We start from the raw sequence: 26,968 nt of genomic DNA, 5'->3' as shown, positions 1-26,968 counted from the left end.
GCAACGTGACAGAAAGTCAGCTGGAAATTACTTTATTCTGAAAAACATGTTAAAACACATAATCCAAGTATAATATGTCAATGCCCCATTGGTAGTTTCATCATGTTATCACATTAATACTGAACTAGAATTGGTTGCAGAAGCTGTTCATAGATCCATTCTTAAAGATCCCCCCAAGCATGTTTTAAGAAATATAAAAATACTCTGCTTTAAATAATAATTTGTGTCTAATATAATTTTTACACAAAAAAGTTCAGTTACCTGGTTAAAATCCTTAAAATGACTTCTACACCATCTCCCTCATTAAAATGTATGAATATGCAAATATTTTTCTTTTCAAAAGCTTAACAGCTGGACACAAGATGTCTCCTTCTTCTCTGTAAAGTCCATTCCAAGTGTTTGTGCACTGGAGGATTCAAATTTCCACATCACACTTGTGTAAGTTGCATAGTTGCATAGACCAGGATTAACCTCCAAACTAGTTGTGATGTCACATATGCTCGTAGGTACACGCCCTATACTCTGATTTTCAGTGAGTACAGAGAAAGGTTCCTCCTTCAGCAGATGAATGTGTAAACAAACTCTACACATACATCATTCTGCACAGTGAAGCTCAAACATTCAACTGAAAGAACAAGAAGAAAAACACATTTTTGAGTGAAGGGGGACTTTAAGTTTATGCGTGGGTCTGTGTAGTTCTAATGTTCTTAGTAACTATCTAGTTTGAAACTAGTGATAACTAAACTGTTGCAACATTTAATTTTAAGGAATGTCTTAGATTTATGACATAAAGACGTTAGTAATCACAAATTTCTGTAGCACCAGTGTTACACCTAAAAATAACACCCATCAGATTCTGTGATGCTGGAGGATCACCTACAGGAAAAATGCAGACGGGTTGACCAAATATTGAGTGAGAGGGAGAGTTATTAAAATTTATGACACTATTTAAATACTGTGGGATGGGAACAGCTATCAACAGCCATTTATGACCTTATGATCTTATCTAAATATTGTGGAAGCACCATTTTGGCTTTCAAAATACAATGTGGTACCATGTTGAAAACATTTGCAATATAGCTAATATTCCTCTTAACTGGGTGTCACACTGCCTAACCACAGTACAATCAACATTGTACACAGGAAGTCATTGTTGCATCACAAGCAGTAACATAACTTTCAAAGATAACACTTGGAGGAAGCTGAGTAATATATGAAACTTCCCTGCTATTCATTTGTAAACATAGTTTACTTTGTATTATTTATTTGGCTAAATATATGCTTCAGAATAAATAGAGTTCATGTTGTTTAGAGAGAGTGGGAAATTTCCAATTACACTACCTTGCCAAACAACATTTTGGGTCATTTGGTCTAATGTTATAGTTATATCATTTTGTAATATGATTCATATTGTGTTTGTGAAAAGTAATTAACATAAACTTTGCCAGGTTGATTAATATTCTAGAAATATTAAATCAGATCTAGTTAAAATCTGTAATGATATTGGTTGATTAACCATTGCTTTTGATGGTTTAAGCTAGCAGGTGAGTTTTGTCAGTTGGTTCAGTTAGCTGACCAGCACTTACACCTAGCAGTTATAAGGTGTCAATATTTAGTATCAACTATATCTCGATGCAAGATCGAGTTTGTGCAGCACATTTCATTTATTGATTAAAAAAAAATAAAATTCTACCTTGTAAACTCTTCTGCTATAACTATGCTACATTTTAACTTAAGGAAAGGCTTTTGGTGATCTTTTAGGCTTCAAGTGTTCCTCTCTGACAAATAACACATCTTATCTTTTACAAAATACAAAATTTGAATTCATAAACACTAAAATACACCCTCTCTCAGTTCAATACACAACAGGAGTTTTGCTGATACAGCCTTTCTTGTTCTGGTATTACCAGTAGCTAATGGCAGCTAACATTAGCTATGTTAGCAAACATCAGATAGATATTAATGTATAACTGACATTAGTGAGTCAGTTTGCTGATGCTTCTCTACTTGTGATACTGTGACACTACATTTTAGCATTTACCCATAATTATCACCATGGCTCATAGGCTCATTTTAACCTCATAGAACATTACAGTATTAGTTTGTTTACTCAGTTTTATATTAAAAACTTTATATCAGACCAAGAAAATGGTGCAAACGAGACAGCCAACAAGGTTTAGCTGCTGTAGGCTTACCCTCCCTTGCACTGTTTACATGCATATAAGATAACCCCTCTTCATATTAGCATGGTAATAGAGGGCTACAGTGGGATGGAATTGTTCCATATAGGATCCAGATTATGCCAGCCGGGTCAGTCTGCCCACACCCAGAAAAGTGCAACACAATACTTTCATTATGTTCTCCCTCAGGCCAGCTCTGTTGTCAGACAGGACAATCGCTGTTTTGTTGCTCAGTTCCTACCATCCGAGTGGCCGCAGCCCAGAACCAGCCGTCTATTTTTTCCTGAATTTACCATTTGTTTGGTAGAGATGTGGCCACAAGGCACGTGACCACTTTTTATTGCCACCAATCATGCGGTGTATCTGTTGTGTTGAATGGAGGGAGTACATGGCAGGAGATTCACTCTCCCTGAGATTCAGTATGTTGTTGGCATTATCTGTTACTGGGGATATTAAGATTGCAGGGACATGACAGATGTAATGCACTAAGTGTGGATAACATTTGGAGTGGTGAAACTTTTGCAGATTTAAATCATGAGATATGAATAAAAAGTCTGTGTATTCTCTAGCTTCTCATTTATTTGTAAGGTGGAGAACATACAGTGTATTTATGAGCTTTCATACTGGCCTGGCTTGAGATAACCATATTAAACACACCATGAAATAGCCTCTTTACTTTGCTTAAAATGTTGAATTCCTGTTGAAACAACATGTTTTGGAGTGACATAATGCAGTGAGCAAAATGTTAACAAATGAAATGAAAAATAAAAAACTAATAATAAAATTCAAATATTTGTGATGACTCTGACAGCTTGCTAACATTTTCTGTTCATATCAACTAGTGCAGGATGAGGTCACTATTAAAGATTCACTGTTACTGGAAGTAAGAGTTTTTCAGTTAAAGCGTGTTTCCAACCGTAATGCCCTCCAGTGGTATTATCAAAAAAGACTCAGTGGCAGACCTTGATGCATGCTAAATCCAATCACCAGATGTATTCGATGGGCTGAAAGCAACACATAGATTGCACCAATTTTCACCAGGATTGTGTTGTTTTTCTACTAACAAAAAACAAACAAAAAATAATGATGTGAGAATAATTTGAAAGATTCTACAGTCACATAAAAAATTCTAAACAGTCGCTTTAACAAATAAAGATTGCCTTCATTTTGGGTCATCAGTTTTGTTAAAGGACCAGTGTGCAGGATTTAGTGGCATCTAGTTGTGAGGTTGCATATTAAAACCAACTGAATACCTCTCCCCTCACCCTCCCCTTACAAGTGTGGCCATGAAACTTGCAAAAAACATGAAAGGCCCTCTCTAGAGCCAGTGTTTGGTTTGTCCGTTCTGGGCTACTGTAGAAACATGGCGGGTTCCGTGGAAGAGGACCCGCTCCCTATGTAGATATAAAGGGCTCATTCTAAGGTAATGAAAACACACCGGTTCTTATTTTTAGTTGATTATACACTAATTAAACATATTTATGAATATTATATTCCATTTCTGTCCATTCTGCTAGATGCCACTAAATTCTACACACTGCACCTTAAGTGTTTATTGATCATTGTTGTGAAGTTTTTGCGCTAAATTTGTTGTCTTTTTCCTTAAATTATTCATTAATTAAAGGTACCCTGTGGAGTTTTTGTTGCGCTATTCCTATGAGCAACAGGTGGCAGTAACTCGTCAAGAAATGCAGCATTGCACTAACAAAGGCAGGAAAAAAGAAAACTGATAGCAAGCAAACATGGATGCAAACAATGCAAGTTTCAAACTTTTAAAACCTTCCATGAGGAACGAAATACATTCAATACATTAGTTCAACCTCGGGGGTACCCCTAGTGTGTTATGGTGAGTAACACTAAATGTAAACATAAACTGTGGTTGTTTACAAGAAAACTCCAAAGGCTACCTTTAATAAAGTTTAGGTTGCTTTCTTTGTTCGGCCATGGTGGCTGTTTTACTCATGCTTACAACTCTCTTCATTCCAGTCAAACCACAGTTGCTGTGGATTGAATTATAAAACCACATCAGCTATTCATTATCATATGCAAGTCTCTCATCTGACTGCTCTTGTTATGCTGTGTAAGCAGTTTATGGAATCTCAAAAGGGTCTAAAAGATTTTGAGCCTTTGATGTGATGTTCAGAAATAATTTCACATTCTGCAGTTGTATAATACTTTTGTAAGACTGTGAAAAAATTAGCTTGATTGTATCTGAATGTGTGAACATGTACAGAAAAAAATCAGGTTTGCGAATGTATTAAGAATACCAAGGGAAGAGATATAATTTGCAAATATGTCAAAAAATTAAATTTCCAAATATTTGATAAAATTATCAAATATTTGGAAATTCTTTTACATTTAAGTTCATGATCAGCAACCATATGCTTTGAAAATAGTTTTTAAATCTCAAAATCTTTTTTTTTTTTTACCCTTTTTTGATGCCTGAGAGGTGCAAGTGCCAGACTTTACCCTGACAGTGTCAGGAATGTGTTGGATGTCAGTCTGAGGGAATTCCACACATGTCTTCCATTCAGAGAGATGCTTTGAAGTGACCCACTTACCCATAAAGATTGTCAGTCCTGGACCCAGAGCCTCGTGGCTGTGACCGTCTGCCTTCTGGATGATTGTTTTACACTCCTCAGCTTGAAGAACAATGAAGAGGCTTTCTGCCTCATTCCATTTACTGTCAGTGCTAATTATGAATCATCTGGCCTATTAGAAAGACACGTTCTTTGTAATTATTACTTAACATGCATCAGTTAACTTAATTTTATCACTTATCTTCAAAGCAATACAAGCCCTCACTGTGTTACTGCCCCCAGCTGTGTTGAAAAGCTGAACTCATAGCTGAGAGAATAAGCTGAGCCATATCTCATGTCCCATACATCCTAATCATCTGCTGAACTGGCTGTGGACCTCAGCTCAGCTCTCTAGATTTACTGGTTACTTGTGTATCCGTTGAACTTTTGCACTGGCTCTGCTGCTGAACCCCATCTGCGTGTGTGTGTGATAAGATTCACCCGGCCCCCTCACAAGCTCTGCCTTACTCCCCCCTTTTCCCCAACACTTTCTGTTAAAGTGTGTGTGGTCCTTCCTTGTGTAACATATTAAACATACTGTCTCTCTCTCTCTCTCTCTCATCCTCCTTCTTATCTCTTCGCAGGACTCTGGGGGAGGCTTGGGCCCAGCTGAAGAAGAGTCTGACTGATGAAGCTGAGGTTCACCTCAAGTTCTCCTCAAAAGTAATTAATCTTACTTTTCTCCACCTCTAATTAGCGACAGCCTGCTTGATCCCCGTACCTGAAGTTATGCATATCTGTGAAGAATTGACAAATTTCCTGATATTCACCTGGATTGTGTTTCCAATCCATTTGTTCGTCCCAAACAGCCAACCGTACATACATTAGCTGTAGCTACGTAGCAACATATGCACCAACCATGTATGTATTTTCATCCAAAAATGTCCGACTTTTATTCTTGTCTGCATACTTTATGTTAATGAACTGGAATCACAAAGGTTTGGGAAAGTGCAGATGTTTCGTTAAATTTGTAACATTTTCAACTTGTGTTGACACGTCTTCGTCTCAGTTTGCACAGACCAGAGTGACATCATGTCTGTTGACACTTAAGTTTGCTTCACATTCAGTCTAAACACAACTTTACTGTATATTTGGATGGAGCTATGATAGAGTTGCAATGATTAGTCGATCACTGCTCTGAATGTGAACACAGAGCCTGCATGGGACACTCCTATAGTATAAGTTACAAAGATATAATTCCAGTTACATAAGTATGAGCATAGCCCACTGTCACTTCATATCATAACGTAAAGTGAGTGTTACTGTGGGGAATAAACAGTAAAATGAAAGCAGAACATGGCTGATACATCTAGTGTTGCAGCATTGTCATCGACAATTGAACTAAAACACTGAAGTACTGCACTAAAAATCAAAACCTACCTATGATGGGACTCCATTTAACCCCTTGCATTAGCGTAAATCTGTCTTTACTGTAGTTACGTACAGGTCATTGTCTGGATGAACTGTTGGCTTGTTTACAACCTGTCTGAACACTCATTTCAAGATTTAAAATCTCAGTCTTGCACAGGACAACATGCTGGGACATTGTAGAACATTTTGAATTGGACTACAAAACTGATACATGTAGTGAGGGACTTCACGTCTCACAGTGCATGATACTATATCGACCGTGGGCTCTGCAGCCTACTGTGCATGTGAGTCACGAGGCAGACAAGACTGCCTTCAAATGTAATTACATACAGTAAAGCGCTTCCTGATGGCACTGTGGGCTGAAGGACATACATATGACACCCAGGCTTTGAATCAGCATTTATCACATGCTGTCTCCCACCAGACTTCCGTCATTCTAGTCGTTGACCTCAATCCAACGTTTTTAGCTTCTTCTTGAGTGCTCAGTCTGACAACTGAGCCAAAGATAAGCTCCTCTAAAAGGCACAGAAAACTTTTCACCTTCTTCACTGGCTTTGAGGGGGACGTTGCTCTAAATTTCAGGGTCATAAAGTGCAAGTGTGAGATGAGTTTGTCATGGGAGGTAAGAGAGGGAAAACGAAAGATATAGACCAGGATTACAGCTGGGCTGATGGAGGAAATCAAGTCGGTGATGTTATCCTCCAGAGATGCGCAGATGTGCGGCGCCGCTCCAGGTTCTTGCAGGAGAAGGAAGGATTTGAGTGGAAATGAACTTTGAATGATGGTTTCCAATGAGGCTACAGGAGGGGAGTGTAGATCTCATTCATCACTGATGGCTGGGACAGTGAGCACCACGGTATTCAGGTTCATATTACCAGTGAAGGGCTTTTTACTCAAAGGTTACTCATTTCAAAAATAATATATATTTATATATATATCACATTCCTTGGAGACGTAAGTTCTCACTGTGCGTGATTTAAATTTAGTATAAATCCATATCTTGCATTCAGAAATGAAGAGAAATATGACTGGGAAGCTAAGAAAAGTTGATATTTAATGTCCCAGTTGTTGTTTGGCTCCATGAAATCAAACCATTTCTCATCTTAATTAGCTCAGTGTGCGAGGATGATGACACAATGGTGAAACGACTACAGGGAACGGAGCTAATTATGTTTTTTTTAATAATGAAATCAGATCTATAGAGCAGGATTAAAGTGATTTCCTCTTTTTGATTGATAACTATATAATTATTGAAATAATGTCATTCTTTTCATGACTTGCTGCTGAAAAAAATAAGTAATTTTGTTTCAGCACCACTTTAAATGCATGAAGAGTTACAGTATCTGCATCTGGATTTATATTGTCATTCTATTCTTAAAGCAGCCTGATAGATTTATTCTTGTCAGTTATCAGAAATCCGAAAGTAAACAAAAGTCGTGCATGCTTTTGCACTGTGAACACAATACATCAGGATCACTTAGTGACATCAAATTGAAATTCAGCTGCACACCATCCAAAATTATTTATGTAGCCCACCACAACCTGATGTTGGGGAAATTCAGTAGAATTTGTAGGGAATTACTTTTCTGCAGCTTTATTTTCTATTTTTGTCCCATTGCAAACTTGCTGTCCTCGCATGACACTGTTCAATAAGCTGGCCTACTTTATTCCAGCATCGGTATGAGCCTGTCAAATCAGCAAAGTCATAGTGACAGTGTTTTTTTTTTTTCAGAATGCAAAGCTTTATCTACATATGCCAGCAAGTTACAGACCTCACTGCTGTGGACAAAAGGTCTGTGAGCCAATAGGAAGAGTGTAGCCATCCCAGGAGTGTGACATGGATGTGTTAAAGAACTGGATACTATGTTCCAAGATGGCTCCCCATTCATTCCAGTGAAAGTTGCTCACTGGGCACATCTGCTAAAAAAGTTTTACAAGCTTTTAGAGTCCTTCTCTGGCTAAGCTGGCTTAATTCCTACTGGCTTCCCGCACATATGAATAGCATAAAAAAAGAGGTTTTTTATTTTTATTGTACATAATGGCTCAAATTTTGATACAGAGATGTTTCCATGTGTTGATGCTCAAAATAATGTATTCATTTTTTAGAGCTGTTTGTGTTGTAATGTTAATTTAATGTAATATGGAAAAAGTATTTTGGGGCCAGCGAGCGTCATGGTGTGATAATTTCCAACTGTTGCCATTAAGCCAAAATGTTCACATAGTCCTGCGCTGTTAGTGGGAGATAGGATTCAGATTCAAATTCAGACAACTTTATTTATCCCAGAAGGGTAATTCGGTTTCACAGTCTACCCAGTTCACATAAATAGATAAATAGAATAAAATAAAAATAAAATAAATAAATGCACTCAACTTCAAAGCAGGAAACTCACAAAGAGTGAGTCATTTTGTTAGCCATGGGTCCAACTCAATGCTAAACTTTTCATTGCTAGCAGGTAATGTGCAATTAAATATTATCTTCTTGCATTGGGCGATACTGCCTTGAACCAGAGTGCAGAAGTAAACTTTTTTTTTCTTAGGGTGTGTCTAGAAACCACAAAAATAACAAATGGAGATTTCAGCACTCACAGATAAGTGTATATCATTTCTTTTATGATGCACAGCAGCAAAAACAATGGACGTGTTTCAGCCATAGGCTTTCCGCAGTATTGAACGCTGAATGTTCAATGCGTCTGCAGGGTTGAGCGGAGATGTGTGGGGTTGTGGGCGTGTTTGTGCTCTAGAACCTAACTGCTGTGAAACAATCAGAAAATAACGTTTTATTGATCTGATTCACCAGCTTTCTTATTATCACTGCTTCCTCTCTTCATTCACTCTCTAGCTCGCTCGACCAGAGCTGCTCTCTTTCTCTCGCTCGCTAGTGCTCTCAGCTCTCTCTCTCTCTCATCTTTTTAAAAATGAGTCGCGAAGTCAACAGAAAAGTCTTACTTTACTTTTAATGTTATCAAATGAAGAGTAATGTCCTCCCCTTGTCCACAGCTGATCGGCCCCCTTTACTCTCACTGCCAGAAGGGGGAGACAAAAGTCCTGAACTCCAGCTTTAACAACTGATCAAATGACTGTATATGAAAGGAGTAGCTCGTAGTGACAATTATTACATGACTTTGCTTTACTGTTTTGTTTCACTCTCTCCGTTCTTATAGCGTCTTTTCGACAGCAGCATGGCAGCTGTTTTCAACAAAAAAGCTCTGAAAACCCACTGTACACTACCTGCTCAGCAACAAATGGCAAACACACACAGTTAGCGATTAGCTGGTGAACATAGTGGAGCATTTACCAGCTAAGGTTGGTGGAGACCCAAAACAGAGCTAAAAGGAGAGTGAATATAGAACTTACATTGGTCAGGTGGACAGAAACTTGACTCCAACATGAAGCTAATGTCTGTCTGCCGGGTGTGTAAATAAGCGCCACTTTTTGCTAACAAGCTTGCCTTCTCAATGTAAAAGGTGATAGATAACATGTCAGTTGGCTGTGTTTGTATTTACAGTTTGTTGAAAGTAGCCAAACAAATCAGTTCATGCAGGTTTAAAATCTTTTACACAAAAAAAATTTGTTGAGTTAAGTTCTTGAGGGAAAATGGCTACTAAAGCAAGTGATATATTTCACTCCTGGAGACCCCAAAGGAATGTTGCACCTCATTCCTGGGGTTTCAAAACCTGAGGTCTCCAGGAGTGGGTCTGCAATTGGATCCTTATGACCCAAAATTAACATTTAGTTCCAAAACACTCAAATGTAAAATGTTCTCCTCTGGCAGTCAGTGTTGAACTGTTGGTTCTTTTTGGTTTGAGCAGCTCCAGAGTGAAGTGGAGAAGCCTTTTCTGACCTTCAGGGAGAATTTTAAGAAGGACATGAAGAGGTTCGACCATCACATTGCCGACTTGCGGAAGCAGCTGGTTGGTCGCTATGCAGCAGTGGAGAAGGTACACACACACACACACAAATACATCAACAAGCACAGCAACTCTAATTTAACACAGTCTCTCGTTGCACTTGGCAGCACCATATTTTCAAGAATCGTCTTGCTGGTGGTTAACATTCCACATCTCCTCCATAAGCAGACGGCTGTTTCCCTTCTCTGGAATGTTTCCTGCTTTTTGTATATGTACAATGAAAAGCAATTGGCTAAAGCCTGGGGCGACTGCAAATCTGTCTCACATAATCTGTCATCCGAGCAGTATTTGCTCTGACAAGGGACAAAACAGTTTCTCTCTGATAAACTCATCTAATGGAGAATTGAACGTTAAAACCAGGACAGGAAAAAGGATGCTGGCTATGTTGGCTTGTCATAAGGCGGCTTTAACACTGGATGATGGATGAATACTGAGAAAATTTGCAGCAGACTGCATTATCACTGTGATGAATGGAAGCAGACTGTTGTTTCAATTGTACTTTACTATGTTTTAATAAAATATTCCTGTCCCCCAGTCTTTGACATTACCTAAAATAATGTTATGAACCACCAACTATTGTTGTAGTTGCTGACTTTGTAAAGTCATAATTAAATTATAAAAAGAGCAGAGGAGAATGACCTGCAAAAAAACCTTTGCCAAGTGCCTGAAGAACAGGAAGCTGTCTGTGGAAAATGAACAGTCAAGGTTCTGAATGTCTGCTCAAAGCATGTATGAGGGACACATATAATCACGTGTTCAAATGAAGATGATTTTGCCTCCTCACAAATGTTTATTGTGTGTAAAACTTAGTTTTAGTTAATTGATTATTCATTCATTTTTGTTTTTCAGTGTTACAGTTTAATGTTTAGGCTCTCTGTTTTCATGAACGGAACATCAAAAGAGAAACATATATTTGCGTTATGATGTTATGAATTTAAAAAAAACTTTCACAGTTACCTCAAGTTTCTTGGTGATTTTCTCTTATTCACACATTGCTGAAATGCCTAAATTAATAATTGATTAGGTGAAATTGTGCACTTGACTTTGTCATGTCGATTTTGTTGCAACATTAAATCACCCATAAGTGTGGTGGTTGTTTATTGTTATTATTATGGCTCATTATTGTCCATTTTAACTATTTAGGCTACTTTGGTCATGGGTTATCTCATTATGTCATGAATGTCATTTTATAATAATATCATAGCACAAAAATATGCAAATATTTTCTTCTGATTGTTATTTTCAGTGTCATTTTAAGCTGATTTATACTGACGGCCATGCAAAGCCATTAGTGCTCTTAAGGATAGATTATAACCAAAACACAGGTGATGATTAAACAAACTCATTTTGTGACTTTAGACATTCCTTTGTGAAGACAATGCTTTAATACAATGACAGAGTACATTTTTTAGTATTAATGGGTAAATTTTACCCATTGATGGTTTTAGGTATATAGCGACCCCTGGCGGAATGATGCTTGTTTCCAGAACACTACACACAGTGCTAGCTGACACTCAACCTCATGTTTTTTTCTTGCTTTAGAATAAAAAGTTCTCTACACTTGCAGCTGTGAGATCTGAGCATGTATCTGACTGTAGTCCCTTATCACCGTCAGGCCCGAAAAGCTCTGGCTGACAGACAGAAGGAGTTGGAGTTGAAGACTCAGCAGCTGGAGATCAAACTCAGCAACAAGATCGAAGAAGACATCAAGAAGGCCCGCAGGAAATCCACGCAAGCAGGTCAGAGTCAAGGGTCAAAGGTCAAACTGCAGGTCACAAGGGGCCATGGTCTCACTCAGGTGTTTGTTGTTTTAGGTAGGAGGAAGTGCAGGTCAGTGTATTTGCATTGCAAGTTCTCTAATATCTGTGGCTGTGATTGCTGTGAGTGATTATTTGTAATTTACTGCTGTTTATATAGTGACCAGTATTGTGCAGTGATGTTTAGTGCTTTAACATTTTTTTTACCTGCAAAAAAAGTACGGTTTCTCCAAAGCATTTAAACCATATACAACACAAGAACATTAGATTAGAAGCTGCATAAAGAAAGGTGACATGTTGACCTATTCAAGGTAGAGGAAACCATAATAGATTTCTGTCATTGATTTAAAAAGACTGAGACCTCCAGTGTCATGGCTTTAAACTGGCAGTAACAACCAATAAAACCACAGTGGTGTGCTGGTAGGTCGTTAACAATGTTCCCTCTTCTCACTTTACTGATATACAGTACCAGTCAAAAGGACACAATTTCTCATTCAAGGGAATGGGAAGGAGTGTTCAAACTTTTGACTGGTACTGTATATTATAAGGGAAAAATATCATAAATTCAATGTTGAGTCGCTACAACAGATGTTACTATATGAGAAATTCATGCATATGATAAATTAAAACTATATAAGATACATGTGGAGACATTCACAAAGCATAAATACAATACTGACAACAGAGAGAGAGAATATCATAGTCATATTTTAAAATATGATGTTAGCAATTAAATACAAGAATGTAAAGTGTGTTCAGCTCACTGAAAAAGTGTAAGCAGATATTATCTAAGTCCCAGTAGGGTTATTATAGGAATGTTACAGAATTTGAAATGATAAATTAGTGCTCTAGATTTTTTAATGAGTCAGTACTTGTTAGCATAGTATTTTTAGCATGACAAAGAAATAAAATAATAACTAACGCTAAGGGTAATTGTTACTTTGTGTGCATTCAGAAAAACAAAAGAAACACAGTTGGAGGTTGGAAAGTTAGAAGACAGTTTCTCTTATTCTCAAGATGTCAGAACAAGTTTTTCCTTTCAGATGACAACATGTAATGATGTTTTGTTTGTGAGAAGGCTGATTGATCTCTGCAAAGTTCTTTCGGTGGTTCATGAAATTAGAAGGGAGAACCCTAACTGCTCATTATTTTTAATTGGCACCTTTTCAGTTTTATTTCAGTTCACACCGCTGTGAAACTAGAGGCTTGGAAGTTTAAAGCCAGTGCTTGTGTCCCCTAGAGGCTACAATGTTCATTACACCCCACAAAAAGAACAAACAACATACTGACGACTTAGCTGTTCATAGAACCTAAACAGCAGTGTGGGTGGAAATAAAGTTTGTCCTGAATGGTCATAGAGTCATTAAAATCAAAAGGGTTCATTCTCTGAGGTGTATGAATGTGCTCAGTTAGTTTCTTAGTATTCTGTCAATTGAACTATAAGATATCTTGTGTGCAGATTCATCGTTTTGGTCAGAGGGTAACACTAGAGGAAACCTCATAGATTGTTGAAAATGGACAGGGTTCATAGGGTTTTAACGATTTTAATCTGCGTGTACGTTTATTTCTGGAGAGGAGGAGACCTCTGCGGATAATTCGACTCCCGGGAGAAACCGGCCGAACGTCTGTATCTAAAGTTATAAGAGAAATAAAGCGAACAAGTGTTAGCAGCAGCTCGGCTAACAGCCCATATCGGATGTCCGGTGGTCGCCGTACATTGTCCGAGAAACACTGATTTTTTTTAGGTGAAACAGCTTTATTTACTGTTTTTACCTGTAATCTCCAGGTCCGTTTGTTCTGGAGAGGGGGATACCTCCGCGGGTAATTCAGCTCCTGGTAAAAACATCCCGAATGATTATCACTGGAGTAATCCTATCCCGGTGAAGCTGGTTATTTAATGACGAAGACAACAACTCCCATGATCCCTTGCTACTTCACACCGTCATCACACTCCATCTTTTGTTATTGTTTTGATTGAGAGACCCCTAGCGGCTGAAATTACATATTGTGCGTTTAATGTCAGTCTGGTGAACAGTTGCCAGGATATGTTAGTCTTGATCAAGGAGTTAGACAGGCTATTGTTCAACCTTGCTTCTAAATGATTTTGTATAAGCATTTTTGTTCATCTGAATTACTAGTTTAGAAAGTGTTTTAGCTCTGTAAACAGTATGTGGATCTTGATTTAATCATTGAAACTATAAAAGTCCATCCCTGCCAGATGCGTTCATTCTCCCATATCAGAGATCATCTGAGGTTGATCAGCAGTGGTTTGTGTCAGCACTGTCGTCAGTTGAGTTACAACTCAGATACCCATGACAGCAGAACTAATACAGTTTAGTAAATGGTTAACTTACTGGACATTAAATCTGTATCCTCCTACGGTGTTTCTTTAGCCCTTCATTTGAGCGGTCATTTGATTGGCTGTGAACCAAGATGCTGTTTGTCTTGTACATGACTCATAAGCTTTATCAGCCAGACTGGGGAGTTTTTAATAGAGGAGATGGGAGAGGCGAGAAGAAAAGGGGGTGAGAAACTTTCTATGCTTGACTAGACTGTGCTCACACCAGACTGGCAGAGAGGCGTGGGTGTGAACTAACTCCAGAGTGCTTGGGGGTGGGGGTGGGGGGGTGGGGGTGGGGTGTTACACACACACACATACATGCACATTAATAATCTGAATGCAAACAACATCCACCCCACAAAGTAATTTCATCTATAATAGAGAATATAGTGCTGTTTTTTCCTTGAATTGCTGGAAGGATTTCATGATCCAATCTATTCTGCTGTGTTCAAAAAATACTACATATAAAGTTCTACTTTTTCCAAATGTTTAAGACTGAATGTGAGACTAAATTGCAAGTTAAAGCAAGGCTATGTACTGTAAATTAGAAAGACAACACAATCTTCCTCTTACAAATGAAAAGTTGAATTCATAAGTGATAAAACTCATCCTTGCTCAGGTCAATACCTTTGCTACAGCCTTACTTTGTGTATATACCAGTAGCTTATGTTGCTAGTGTTAGCCATCTTCAGATAGATACAAATGTGTAACTGACATTACTGAGATAGTTTACTAACTTTATGACTTTTTGACATTTCTCTACAGTTTAACTAAGTTTTAGCATTTAACATTATGCCATTATTGTCACTTGCAGTCATAGTTGTCAAAGGCTCAGGGCTAGGGTAACAAGCCCTGTCAGCGTACTAAAAACTAAACATATCACAGGAACAATGCTAAAATAGGCACAGCAGGTTATTGGGTTAGCAAAAGTCAGAGAAAGTTTTGATGCCAGCACAGGACATCAACAGTCAGCTTAAAGAGTAAAGAAAAAAGAAGTGTTTTACTGCATGCTTTCTTCTGTAACCACACCCAACGGTGATGTCACAGGGCACTGGAGTACACCTGTGCATCACCGCAGCAAGGTGCAGAGTTAAACCACTGGAGGTCAGCAAAAACAAGATTTTCAGGCGGGTGTTAAGTTACTCTTTAAGGGAATCTGTAGGCTTAACAGAAATTATGACTTAATTAATTTATGTAGTTATATACAGTATATTGATATTGACCCATATGAAAAAAAAACTTGCCATATCACTCGGTATACTGGTCATGTTATTTCTGTGTACAGTCATCCAAACCTGACCTCAGGCTGATTTATTGCTGCCCACATCTAAGAATTTCTCAGTTGTACAGATTTATGTAAATTGATTTACAGATATAACAACTTTTAAATCAGCATATTTTTTCAGTTGACATGTTAAACCTCAAGTGCTCTAGCATCCATTAATGCAGCTTTTCTTTCTGCTGAAAATGTGTTGTTACTGGAAAGGATACATGACTCGCCGTCAAAAAACAGCTAGTATGAACAAAGTGTCAGACTGAATAACGCAGTGAAAAAGAAGTGTCAGTCCTGTCTGATCATCAAGCTACATTCACACACACGACTGGAAACGTCTCACTGGAAACATAAGGTCTGTGCTTGCAGGCTGGTCAGCGGCTACAAACTGTGAAAACAAAACACATGTGCATGTCAGAAGGGTACGAGGGGAAAAAGAGGCGGAGAGGAAAAGTAGCATTAGCAGGAGCCAGGTTGGTTTGTAAAAGTTTTTAATAGCTGTGCGACCTGAGGAAAGTGACTGGCTAAGAGTAAACAGATGTAGACTCTCCGCCAGGGTGTGATGTCTTGACTCAACCAGGCACAACCGCATGCTGTCACACACAAGTACCGAGCCTCCATCCAAACTGGCTCTCCTCGTGCACACACAAAACACACAGTCATCCCTCCTCCGTGCTGCTTATGCAACCAGGGAGAAAAACAGCAGCAGTTGTTGACGGTGCTCATGGCGTCTGGCTGCCAGTGATGACTGCAGTGTGAGGAAAGCAGCGAGGAGACTGATGCCAAAACAACTAAAGCATGGCATCTGTCTGCTCATAACAAAGGCTCATTATCGTTTCATGCTCTCGCTGCCTTCTTATACCAGGAATTTCCTTTATATTAACCACCTAAGACCATGATCAACCTTTTATCGAGCCCTTTTTTTTTTTTTTTTAAAAGGGGGAAATGATTGGTATTTATTTGAGCACAGATGTGAGGACTTATCTGCAGCATAATCAGCAACTCTTTTGCATTTCCTTCTCATTTTTTCTTCCCTTTCTATTTATAGAACCATATTCTGAGCTGACCTGAAGACCCTGTTTACTGTAAACTGGGCTGAACAGTGGCAGCTGCAAACGCTACAACTTTTTGATGTGCAAGAACAAAATCTAGATAAAACTGTGTTTGAAAAGCTCTATACCTTTTAACCTTTTTAAATCCAACTGACCTTGTATGCTGAGCAGCCAAACATTGTTCAAACCTACAACGTTTTCCTCTAAATTCTAGTAGAGATACCAGATGTGTCATGTTATGATGCACAAGACATTTTGAATATTTCCATTGAATGAGAGTGTTAACACCATATAGTTTCAATGAAGAGTTGGAACAAAGTGATACAGAACATATATGATACTGTGAGACAGAGTGGAATAAGATGATTTGACTTACCTTAAAGTAATTTAAAGAAAAACTTAACAGTAGGCTTAAAAGCAGTGTTTTGCTATCCCCACTGTTTGAAAATTTCAAGCCTGTTTTGCATTGGTTGGGTGTGGTCAGAAATGTGCTCTGTTGCACCTGTAACCACACCCTGAAGTGATGTCACTGGGTCCATCTGTACATCACTACAGCGAGGTGAGAAGTTAAATCACTGGAGGCCAGATTTAGTGTTAAGTTATTCTTTAAAGCTGGTCCAATCAATATTTTTCAATATCTTTATAGTAACAATAGGTCAAATGACTATGAACCCTCAGAGAGTTCCCATCTGTTTTACAGACTTAGCTTTTTTCAGGCTAATGTTGCTCTGTGTCTGCTGAAGGTGTATATAGGCAACCGTTTTGCTAACATGTTATAGTCATATTAACTTTACTTCGTGATAATATCTCAATATTGTTTTTGTGGCCTGTTATACTGCCCCCAAGAGGCAAAACAATTAGTTATTGCAGGTTTAAAGTACCAGTGTGTAACATTTGCCCTTCCAAGCATGTAGGAGAACCTACAGTGGCCACAAAACTCATGAAAAACGCAAAAGGCCCTCTCTACAGCCAGTGTTTGGTTTGTCCGTTCTGGGCTACTGTAGAAACATGGCGGTGCAACATGGCGGGCTCTGTGGAAGAGGACCCGTTCCCTATGTAGATATAAAAGGCTCATTCTAAGGTAACGAAAACACGATTCTTATTTTCATGGAATTATACAGTAATTAAAACATACTTATGAATATTATATTCAATTTCTGCCGAATTCAGCTAGATGCCACTAAACTCTACACACTGGTCCTTTAAGCTGCAAAAAAGTGAAAATGTAGGGGTTAAGGTGTTGGATAATGTAGGTTTATTATTGTAAAAATAGCAAACTATGTAGCCTGACCATCATTCAGCCTGACATTATGTTTATGCTAGCTGATTTCTGTTTTGGGGGAGGAGGGATTCATAATCCTATCTACAAAGCTCTGAATAGTCGATTGTTTCTCTAACCAAGGTAATAGTCATCTATTGGTACAACACCAGACATATTTGAGTTGCTCAACAAATGGGCGATGATTCAAAGTTATGGAACCAGGCAGCAAACTACAGTATGGCCTTGCCCATTTAACTAAATAAATGTAAAGTGAATAAAGTGTCCATCCCCAGAATTCCATCTTGTATCACTAGACGTGACTTTTTCAGGTAATTATATAACTGTCTATACTGTGGGTGGATGCGGACAGTGAGTGAAACATACTCCCTCAAGGACCGAGATCCACTCTGAGAAACACTGTCCTGCACTAGCTGCGAGCTATTTAGCATTCACACATTTCAAAGAATAAGACAGTATTAATGTGGATATAAAGTATCAGATATCTCAGCAGCCATCCGCTGCAGAAGATTAAGAGTCATCTGCTGAAGAACAGAATGATGTGTGATTTCCTCTCTGATCTAATCTTCCTCATGCTTAGTGTTTGTTTTTGTTGCCAGCAGGATACAGACAGTAACATTAATGAAAGGACAGATTAGACCTTTCTTTTTTATCCTTGCTTATGGTATCATAATGAAATCTATTATCAGTCCAGATTGTCTGCACTGTTTGGGATAATCGTATCAGGTGGGTGAGATAGAACAAATGCTGTAGATGTGTGCTGTGGTAACACTTCAGTTGCGAGTCAATATTTGGGCAGTAGCACCACCTAGTGGCCATATTGTGCATTACACATTTGAATGTACAATATATCCAGAGAAATGGACAATTTGCCAAGTGTCATGGACAAATTTTCCAGTACATATTTTCCAGTGGAAATTTTTTTTCTTAAGTATGTGCAGTAAGAAGCCCCTGATCAACTTCTTTTTATTCACTGTAACAGGAGATGAACTGATGCGCTGTGTCGACCTTTACAACCAGTCCCAGTCCAAATGGTTTGAGGAGATGGTCACCACGAGCCTGGTAAGAAACCGTGTGTTTAATGAGTGTGAGTGTGAAATGTGTGGAGGAAAGTTGTGTTGCCGTGGTAGTTTGAGAGACTGTTTGGTGAGCGGAGCCCTGAAATGTATCAAAGGGCACAGATAGCTTCTGCACGCCTATTATGAAATATGTAAATATGTCTACTTAAGAATTTACAGTTTGCTAAACAGAGAATGAAGTCCCCTGTTACCACTGTAGATCCCTGATTCTGCTGAGTGCAGACAGATGGAAGTGTAGCGATGACTCACAGACTGGTTTTGTGTTCAGGAGCTGGAGCGGCTGGAGGTCGAGCGGGTGGAGATGATCAGACAGCACCTGTGTCAGTACACCACCCTTCGACACGAGACAGACATGTTCAACCAAAGTGTAAGTATAGTTTATTAGAATAATAACATGCTGCATGTTCTACTCTACTTGTTGTCCAGAGGAAATGATCATGATCACTGATGTGAGTCTCTACACAATTAAAATACCATGTATAGTACTGTATGTATAATTGGTGACCTAATATACTTTCTAAAATAAACCCACAACAGACATTTTGACTTACTAAATTTACAGGCCAATAATAAAAACATTAGTTCATCATCAAGGTTTAGTGCTTATTAAGTTACAATAATAACAATTACATTTTTATTGTTTTTAAAAAAAAAATAATTCCAGACCCCTACTGTCAATCAAGATGGCGTGTAGTACGTAATCTGTGGCCACCTTTATCTATGTTTTTGGGATAGAAAATTATATGTACAATCACTTTATTATACTCATCAATGTATCCTGGTATCAGGCTATAGTGTTCATTGCAACAGAGGTTCTTGCTTTTTTTCCCAGAGAAAATCAAGCAATTTCCCTGCATGTTGGCCAAAAGATCTCTGAAATCTGATTTGTCTGCAAAGTACAGGTTAGAATATATGTTTTGATTATGTGTGGGGAGCAAATTGAAGTTAAGTCAGAGTGCTGAGTTGCTCTTTTAACATAGCAGTTAACATATGAAATTAACAAGTAGCTTCCTGAAAACAGCAGCTTCAGCAAGAATAAAGTAAGGTAACATATAGTTCATCATGACCTATAAGATATTGTGTAGTCATACAAAATGTGTCTTAAAAGGTATGTGCTCACCTGTCACCCAAAGAGACCTCTTAAAGTCCCCCTCCACTCAAAAATGTATTTTGATAAATCCAGAATCTATAAATATGCAAATATTGTTCATTTCTGGATGCTTCAAGTTTCCATATCACACTTTTGTAATTTGTATACTGGACCACGACTGGGTTTTAACTAGTTATAATGTCACAAATTATCCTTGTAGGTAAACACTCAGATTTAAAATGACTGCAGTGAAACTTTCCTCCTTCAGCAGATGAATGTGAAAACAAACTCTGCACATACATCACTCTGCACAGCGACAGTCCAACATCCAAGTGAAGTAACAATAAGCAAAACATATTTTTGACTGGAGGAGGACTTTAAGTTTGCAAGTAGGATTAAAAGTACATGTAAGAAGAGAGGATTTCCACTTGATTATGAAAGAGCTGGATCCCAGAGGGGTTTCACTGAGGAAAAGGAGACGTCTCCAGAGGCCTCTTATCATCAGAGTGTATATGCCAGATGAAATTTGGTCCCTTTGAGAAGTTATTCTGCCTCTGGAGACGTCTCCTTTTCCTCAGTGAAACCCCTCTGGGATCCAGCTCTTTCATAATCAAGCGGACATCCTCTTTTCTTACTTGTAGACTGTATTCTCTACATTTAGAATACATCCATCTGTATCCGTGCAGTTGTCCTGAATACAGTAACTTTTCATGAATGAAACCAACAACATCCTGCAAATGACTGTACTGCTTTCTGCTGGAGAGACCTCTTTATCTAAGAATTCGTTTAAGTTTACTTTCACTAATTACATAACCATGCCTCTTGAGCAGTAGTACTATATCAGCATACTTAATGCCCTGTTCAAAGTAAAATTCAATGAGCTGATCCATACTGAGGTGTTGCACTGGGAGCAGCTGAGCAGAGATAGACATATGGCTCAGAAGGAATGGAAGAAGAAAAGTAGTGCAAGGTAACACAAAATTTATTGTGAGAGAACACAAAACATATTGCGAGGTAATGCAAAATATATGGCGAGGGAATACAAAAAAATCTCGTTGTACTATTAGATTTACATGGTGGGCCACCGATTTGCTACAGTGAATAATGTGATGTTGATGGAACAAAAAAGGCGGAATTCAACTGGGAGGGCAGCGCAGCATCTGGAGAGTCTACAGTGCGCACTCACTAGAGTTATCTTGTAGTTCATCTTCAAAAAAGGCAGCAGTTGCAAGCATTTTTTGATTTAACTAAATAATAGGGAGCTAAATAATTACCTTTGCGAGATGAACATGAAGTATACTGTGAATACTTAATACTAATACATGGCTGTTTATGATATAAATAAAGTATTTTATACAAAATATTGGTAATAAAAATAACTGAAATAATTTTATTTATTTAAAATGATTTTATCCATTTGAAAAAAATTCTGCTTAAAAGACATGAATAGCAGTCAGCCCCATGTATGATCAGAACAGCATCCATAGCAACACAGTCTGCTAAATCAGAAATTACAGACTGTTGAATTTCATGATTGATCAACCAGAATTGAGTAGTAAACTACTACAAAGGGACAAATTAAAATTCATGGACAGTTACTGGGTGAGTGAGTGATTCAAGCAGCCGGAGTCAGACCTTCAGCTCAGGGCTGGGAGAGTGAGTACTGACTGGAAACAAGCACCAAAGTGGTTGTTTTTCTCACAGGGCTAGGTTAATACAACAATTAACTTGATACATCTCCACAAACACAGTTAATATAAGAGTTGCACAATAGTGACAAATTGTCTCACCTCATTTGCGTAGTTGGCACTAGCTAGGGGCAAGTCAGTGAACAAGTTGGTGGAGAAAAGGACTTGTCACTCCTGAGTCAGTAAAAAGAGTTGTTCGTTTTGAATGATTGGTTCATGACTGGCACATCATTAGAGGGAGCTAAAAAGACATGTTACAAGCCATCTGAGAGGAAAACCTGAGGCATCATCTAAACACAGGTGAGGAAAAGACATTTGAATTGCTATTTTGATGCTGCAGCTGACTGCTGTTTCTTTCTTTGTCCAGACGATGGAGCCAGTGGACCAGCTCCTGCAGTGTGTGGACCCAGCCAAAGACAGAGAGCTGTGGGTGCGGGAGAATAAGACTGGAGACATCAGGCCAGTGGACATAGAGATTTAACCTCAGTGCTGTCCGCCGGCTCTGCTTATGCACACTTTAACCCCCGAGCTCACAGATAGACACTGACCTAGAGGCGACATGCCTGAGGACTGAGTGGGAGATTGAATCTGTGTTGGGATCATCACTCGCCCGCTGATCCATGTGTGACTCCTAACAGACTGAGGGGTGATCAGTCAGTGCTCACTGCCTCTTAACATCCCAACGGCAACCTGGTGAGGATGATGATGTCAGTGTTTGGGGAGTTTTGTGATGACCCCAACAGATGAATGAAGATAGTGGCGGGTCTTGGTGTTCTGTTATGCAAGCTGGTGCCCAGCTCAACAGCACATGAAAATGGGAGTGTGAATTATGTTGAAAAAGGATACTCAGGTGAGGGAAGTGATGAAGAAGCACCTACAGTGAACATTTAACATCTGTAAATGTTGAATAGCTTTATGTTGTGCAGCAGTGTAATGCTGCTGTTTGTATGTGCTTTTTGCTGTGTGAGGTAATTCTCTGAGTCACGTGTGTTGATACACATGTGACTGCAAGTTGTTGGCAAAAATGATTTAACGGATGCTGCTAAGCAAAATGCATTCTGTCCTAAGAGTGTTATATTACTGAGTACCAGAATAAGGCTAAAGTATTGTAATACTAATATCTATATTGACCCTTTGCAAAGCCCCACCCCTCTTAGTTACTGTTGTTACCTGTGTAAAACCTACATATTAGCAGGGCACATATGCAGTTTACAATGATAATGGTTTTACATTTACTTGATGGCTACATACATTGTGTAATGCTAAAAGGCTAGGCTAAAGCTACAAGATACAGTCTATGAGTCCACCTAGTTAGTCCTTGCATTATAAAGTATTAAAATTAAAAATGTAATTATAATGTGACTCATTCAAACATAACCCTTTTTTAACGCTTAGAAAAACATACTTGGGCTATTAAGGGACAACGTTTGTATATTAATGCTTTAATGTTTGTGTTTTTTAGCAGTATGCTTCACTTTCTCAAGAGAAAAGGATTTGAAGATGAGGAATAACCAACATAAATGTATCACTGTGTAACTCAAGTTTGGCTGGAGTCTAAACTTCCCCAAACAAAATTAAGAGAGCTATCATTAATCTAAACTGTAATAAGCTAGCATCTTAGCTTCACAAAAAACACATCATAATATAAATAGCTAATGACATTCCCCTTGCAAGGTTACCATTGTGGGTAGTAAGCTAATTAGCCAGGCATGCTAATGTTTGTAGCTGATGTTAGAGCAGATAAACACACATTGTTTAATTCAGTCCTTACACTTTTGTTTTTCAGAAGGTAATAAAAAAAGAAACTACCCTCCAAACTCTTTAAATACCTGGCAGCATTGCTCTTATTAGAGCCCAATGAACACCATTTTAGTTTGTTAGGAAATCCAAAGCTTGACAGGCCTGCCTAGTTACAGTTGCTAAACTATGATTGATAGCTACAGTTGCTAAGCTATGATTGACAGCGATTTACAATCGTTGTTCAGGGATTGGGGTTTAGCAAAGGGTCAGTTGCTGAGGACTAAGATCACAAATCTGGTTACGCTTTTCTGGAAAAAAAAATCTGAAATCTTAAGCTCAACAACACAGTTTTAATTCCTCCTTTGTTGTTACTTAATTCCCAATAAGAATAAAATAATCAGCCAATTGCACTTTATACCCAAATGATTTTTAGTAAATATACTGTAAGTTGCTGTTGATATGGAAAGCATTCTAAAGAGAACTTACTTGTTACACATTTTATTACTAATGGAAGTGAAGTGTTTTGATTGTGTTCGGGGGGTCTGGTGTAAATACATGAGATGTGTGATTTGCTATGAAAGAAGAAAGTAGTGCGAAGGATGTAAAATACAGTAAATAGTAGAATCTTTCACTAAGACATAAGAAATTTGGTACGGATAATATATGAAACACACAAAGTGTTTTATATGCAGTAGAAATGACAGCTCTCTCAAATATTCTACAGTTTTGGAAATAGTTGCTTCAGTTGGATTCAAGCTAAATGTACAAAATGCTCTTTTACAACCATGTCTTGTCCAGTATTAGTATAACTTGACCACCAAGAGAAGAGGACTGAGACGTTTTTGTACATTAACAGCTAAAGGTTGGCATTGTCATTAATAAAATGAAAATATGTATCTTATGTCACTACAGGCTCATTTCTGGTTTGTTTTTGCTCTCTTGTATGATATGGCAGCATAAGTGGGAAGTTTGATGAGACGACAAAATGAGCAACTCAGAGGAAAATACAATAAATGTCTTTTATTTCCTAAAAAACACATTTTCACATTCAACAATAAAATGGTTTGGTCAAGCCTTGTTACAGTTGAAGGCAGCGATAATAAAGATGCGGTTAAAAGTTCAGACAGAGATAAACCTGAAATAGTTTAGGTAGAATACATTGAAATTGCATTTCATATTTGACCTAAATAACCCACACATGATGGCACCTTGTTGCATCTTAGTAACACAAAAAATAATGATTCTTATTATACGTCATTTATAAGCCATTAGTTATGCTCTAATCATTTACACATTTGTAAATTTTTTATAATTAATCTGTTGACTTACACTGTTGTAAATCATTTATAAAACTGCAGCTCCAATTATTCCAGTTTATGCCAATAGATGAAATAGCCATTCACAAATATGACTGACATGCAACTACTAATGGGCTACTTTACAATTTATCAGACAAATCTGTCAACACCTGCTGCAAGATTTACCAGTTTCAACCTGACCCAAAATGGCTGCTGTTGTAGTCAACTGTATTCATCTAAAAAGGTTTTTATTCGTTTTGCTTGCGAATGAGAAAGAATTGGATAAATATAGTATTCAGTAGTAGAATAGTTGATTATAGCTTAATGTGTAAAAAGCCATGTTTGGTATTTTGATATTCAGCAAGTTGGGAATCAACAAAGCTAACCAAGACTTGGCTAATCTGCCAGCTTGGCGTTGTTGCCTAAAAAACCCTGATATTTGCCAGTTTGACCTAATGTTAGTAGCACTTTATAAAAGTTAGTAGTTATTTGAAGTTACAGGGTGCTTACTTGGAGGAGAATATACCTGTATACCATTTAACAGTTAGGGAACTAGTGTATAGATGAGGTCTTATCTGATTTAACGTTAATGAAGTTTCAGGTTTTGAATGTTATTCATGTAATTAAAGTAAGACATTATTCAATAAATAGTATATTTAGTGTATTTAATTTGTTTTGCTTCATTATTTCACAATATGAGTAGAGATAATATTGTTTTGACTGTATGACGGTACACTGTGCATTTGGAAATGATGAGTATTTTATACTTTAGATTGGCAGCTTCAAAAGTATGTAAAGACTTACAAAAAGGCTTAAAAATGACTTATAATTGATTTATAAAGTGCCACCTTTCACTTGAGTGGGAATTTAGAAACATCTATCCATACTCAATCTGTTTTTACATACAAATATGACACTATGAAGTGGATATAAAAATGTGTTGGAATAAAGCTGGAGTGTGTTATTAGAGGTGTGATCTGACAGACTGCAGTCATTACACAAACAGGAAGGTGTGAATATATTTCAGATCAATTCAACGGGAGCGTACAGTCTACACAAACACTGTCGGGTTTGTTTATAACCTGAATGTGTGGTGAAAATACAGTTTCAGCCTCTGATGTTTCAAACTTCATACTGTATCATGTTTGATTTCTTCAAATAACGTCAGAGCTGGAATGATGTCACACCTGTAAGGAGGAGTTGATGTCATCGTTTGTCTTTCTAATCGATCATGAGCTTCTTGAGGGAGTTGAGATAGGCCGGGATGAGGGAGCTGACAGACTCGTTGTCGTCGTTGAGGATCTTCTCTCCTCTGCCCTCTGATCCCACAGAGCTGGGGGACCTGACCAGGCCAGGGTACGGCGTGCTGTAACCCTGGTGGACCACAGATACACCTCAAAGTCATCATTCAGAAAAAACACAAAATCTACCTCTGGGATTTTGTTAGGTTCTGTTTTTTTTCTTTTGTCAACCAAAGTACACTCTGCAGATTAATTTCAGGTGATTTTAAGGTAGAATTGAAAGAACTGTTAAAAAATGCGATTCAAAGCAATTGGCGCTGGAAGTAATCAGATCCAGAATAATTAATTTATGTATCACCTAACATTATTAAACAGTAAAATATAACCACTTCAAAAGGTACAGTACTAAGCATATACTTTATTTATATTCTATATTTATCTGACAGCTGTAACTGATTAATTTGCAATTTCTGATTTTACACATTTTTGTATAATGAATACATTTCTTTAGATACTTTTACATTTTGTTGTTAATACATCTGTACTTTTACTTAAGGTATGATTTTGAACGCAGGACTTTAACTTTTGATGAGTATTTTTATAGTGATATTGCTACTTTTACTTAAATAAATGATTTGAATATCACTGCATACCACGTATACTCTTTTTTTCTGCACATGGCTCAGAGGTGCTGTGCAAGGAGTTACTGCAATCTGATTCTACTTATACGTCTTCACACTCTTATTGTTTCAATCTTTTGACAAAAATTAAACTTCAGAATAACTATGAAGGTGAATACACTGCAACATCAGGGATGCAGCTAAAGTAAATAGACTATAACAGTACAGTAGTTTGTTCATTTAAACAGGATCGCCACACTAATGTCAGCATGCTAACATGCTCACAATGACAATGCTAACATGCTGATATTTAGCAGGTATAATGTTTACCATGTTCACCATCTTGGTTTAGCATTTTAGCATGCTAACATTTGTCAATTAGCATTAAACACAACCTACAGCTGAGGTTGATGGGAATGTCATTAGTTTTGCAGGTATCTGGTTATAAACCAAAGTATCGGACAAACTAAAG

At 37.9% G+C, this 26,968-nt stretch overlaps 2 protein-coding genes across 6 annotated transcripts in view; one reads left to right on the top strand and one right to left on the bottom strand.

Moving 5' to 3' along the window:
- gas7b (growth arrest-specific 7b) overlaps window positions 1-24,243 on the top strand; it is a 67,800-nt gene extending 43,557 nt beyond the window's left edge. For both annotated transcript variants that reach the window (XM_067577228.1, XM_067577229.1), the window contains exons 9-14: window positions 5,344-5,422; window positions 9,940-10,068; window positions 11,654-11,777; window positions 18,723-18,802; window positions 19,088-19,186; window positions 21,965-24,243. In XM_067577228.1, the coding sequence (XP_067433329.1) occupies window positions 5,344-5,422; window positions 9,940-10,068; window positions 11,654-11,777; window positions 18,723-18,802; window positions 19,088-19,186; window positions 21,965-22,078 (625 nt within the window). In that variant the 3' untranslated portion in view covers window positions 22,079-24,243. The remainder of the gene's footprint in view (window positions 1-5,343; window positions 5,423-9,939; window positions 10,069-11,653; window positions 11,778-18,722; window positions 18,803-19,087; window positions 19,187-21,964) is intronic.
- A 99-nt stretch (window positions 24,244-24,342) lies between these two features.
- The window catches only part of LOC137172675 (putative uncharacterized protein MYH16), a 59,421-nt gene continuing 56,795 nt past the window's right edge, over window positions 24,343-26,968 (bottom strand). For all 4 annotated transcript variants that reach the window (XM_067577224.1, XM_067577225.1, XM_067577227.1 and 1 more), the window contains one exon: window positions 24,343-26,009. In XM_067577224.1, coding sequence (XP_067433325.1) covers window positions 25,857-26,009 — 153 coding nt within the window. In that variant the 3' untranslated portion in view covers window positions 24,343-25,856. The remainder of the gene's footprint in view (window positions 26,010-26,968) is intronic.

The sequence above is a fragment of the Thunnus thynnus genome, chromosome 20, assembly GCF_963924715.1.
Source record: "Thunnus thynnus chromosome 20, fThuThy2.1, whole genome shotgun sequence".
Taxonomy (NCBI): domain Eukaryota; kingdom Metazoa; phylum Chordata; class Actinopteri; order Scombriformes; family Scombridae; genus Thunnus; species Thunnus thynnus.
This window is presented reverse-complemented; position numbering and strand designations above follow the sequence as displayed.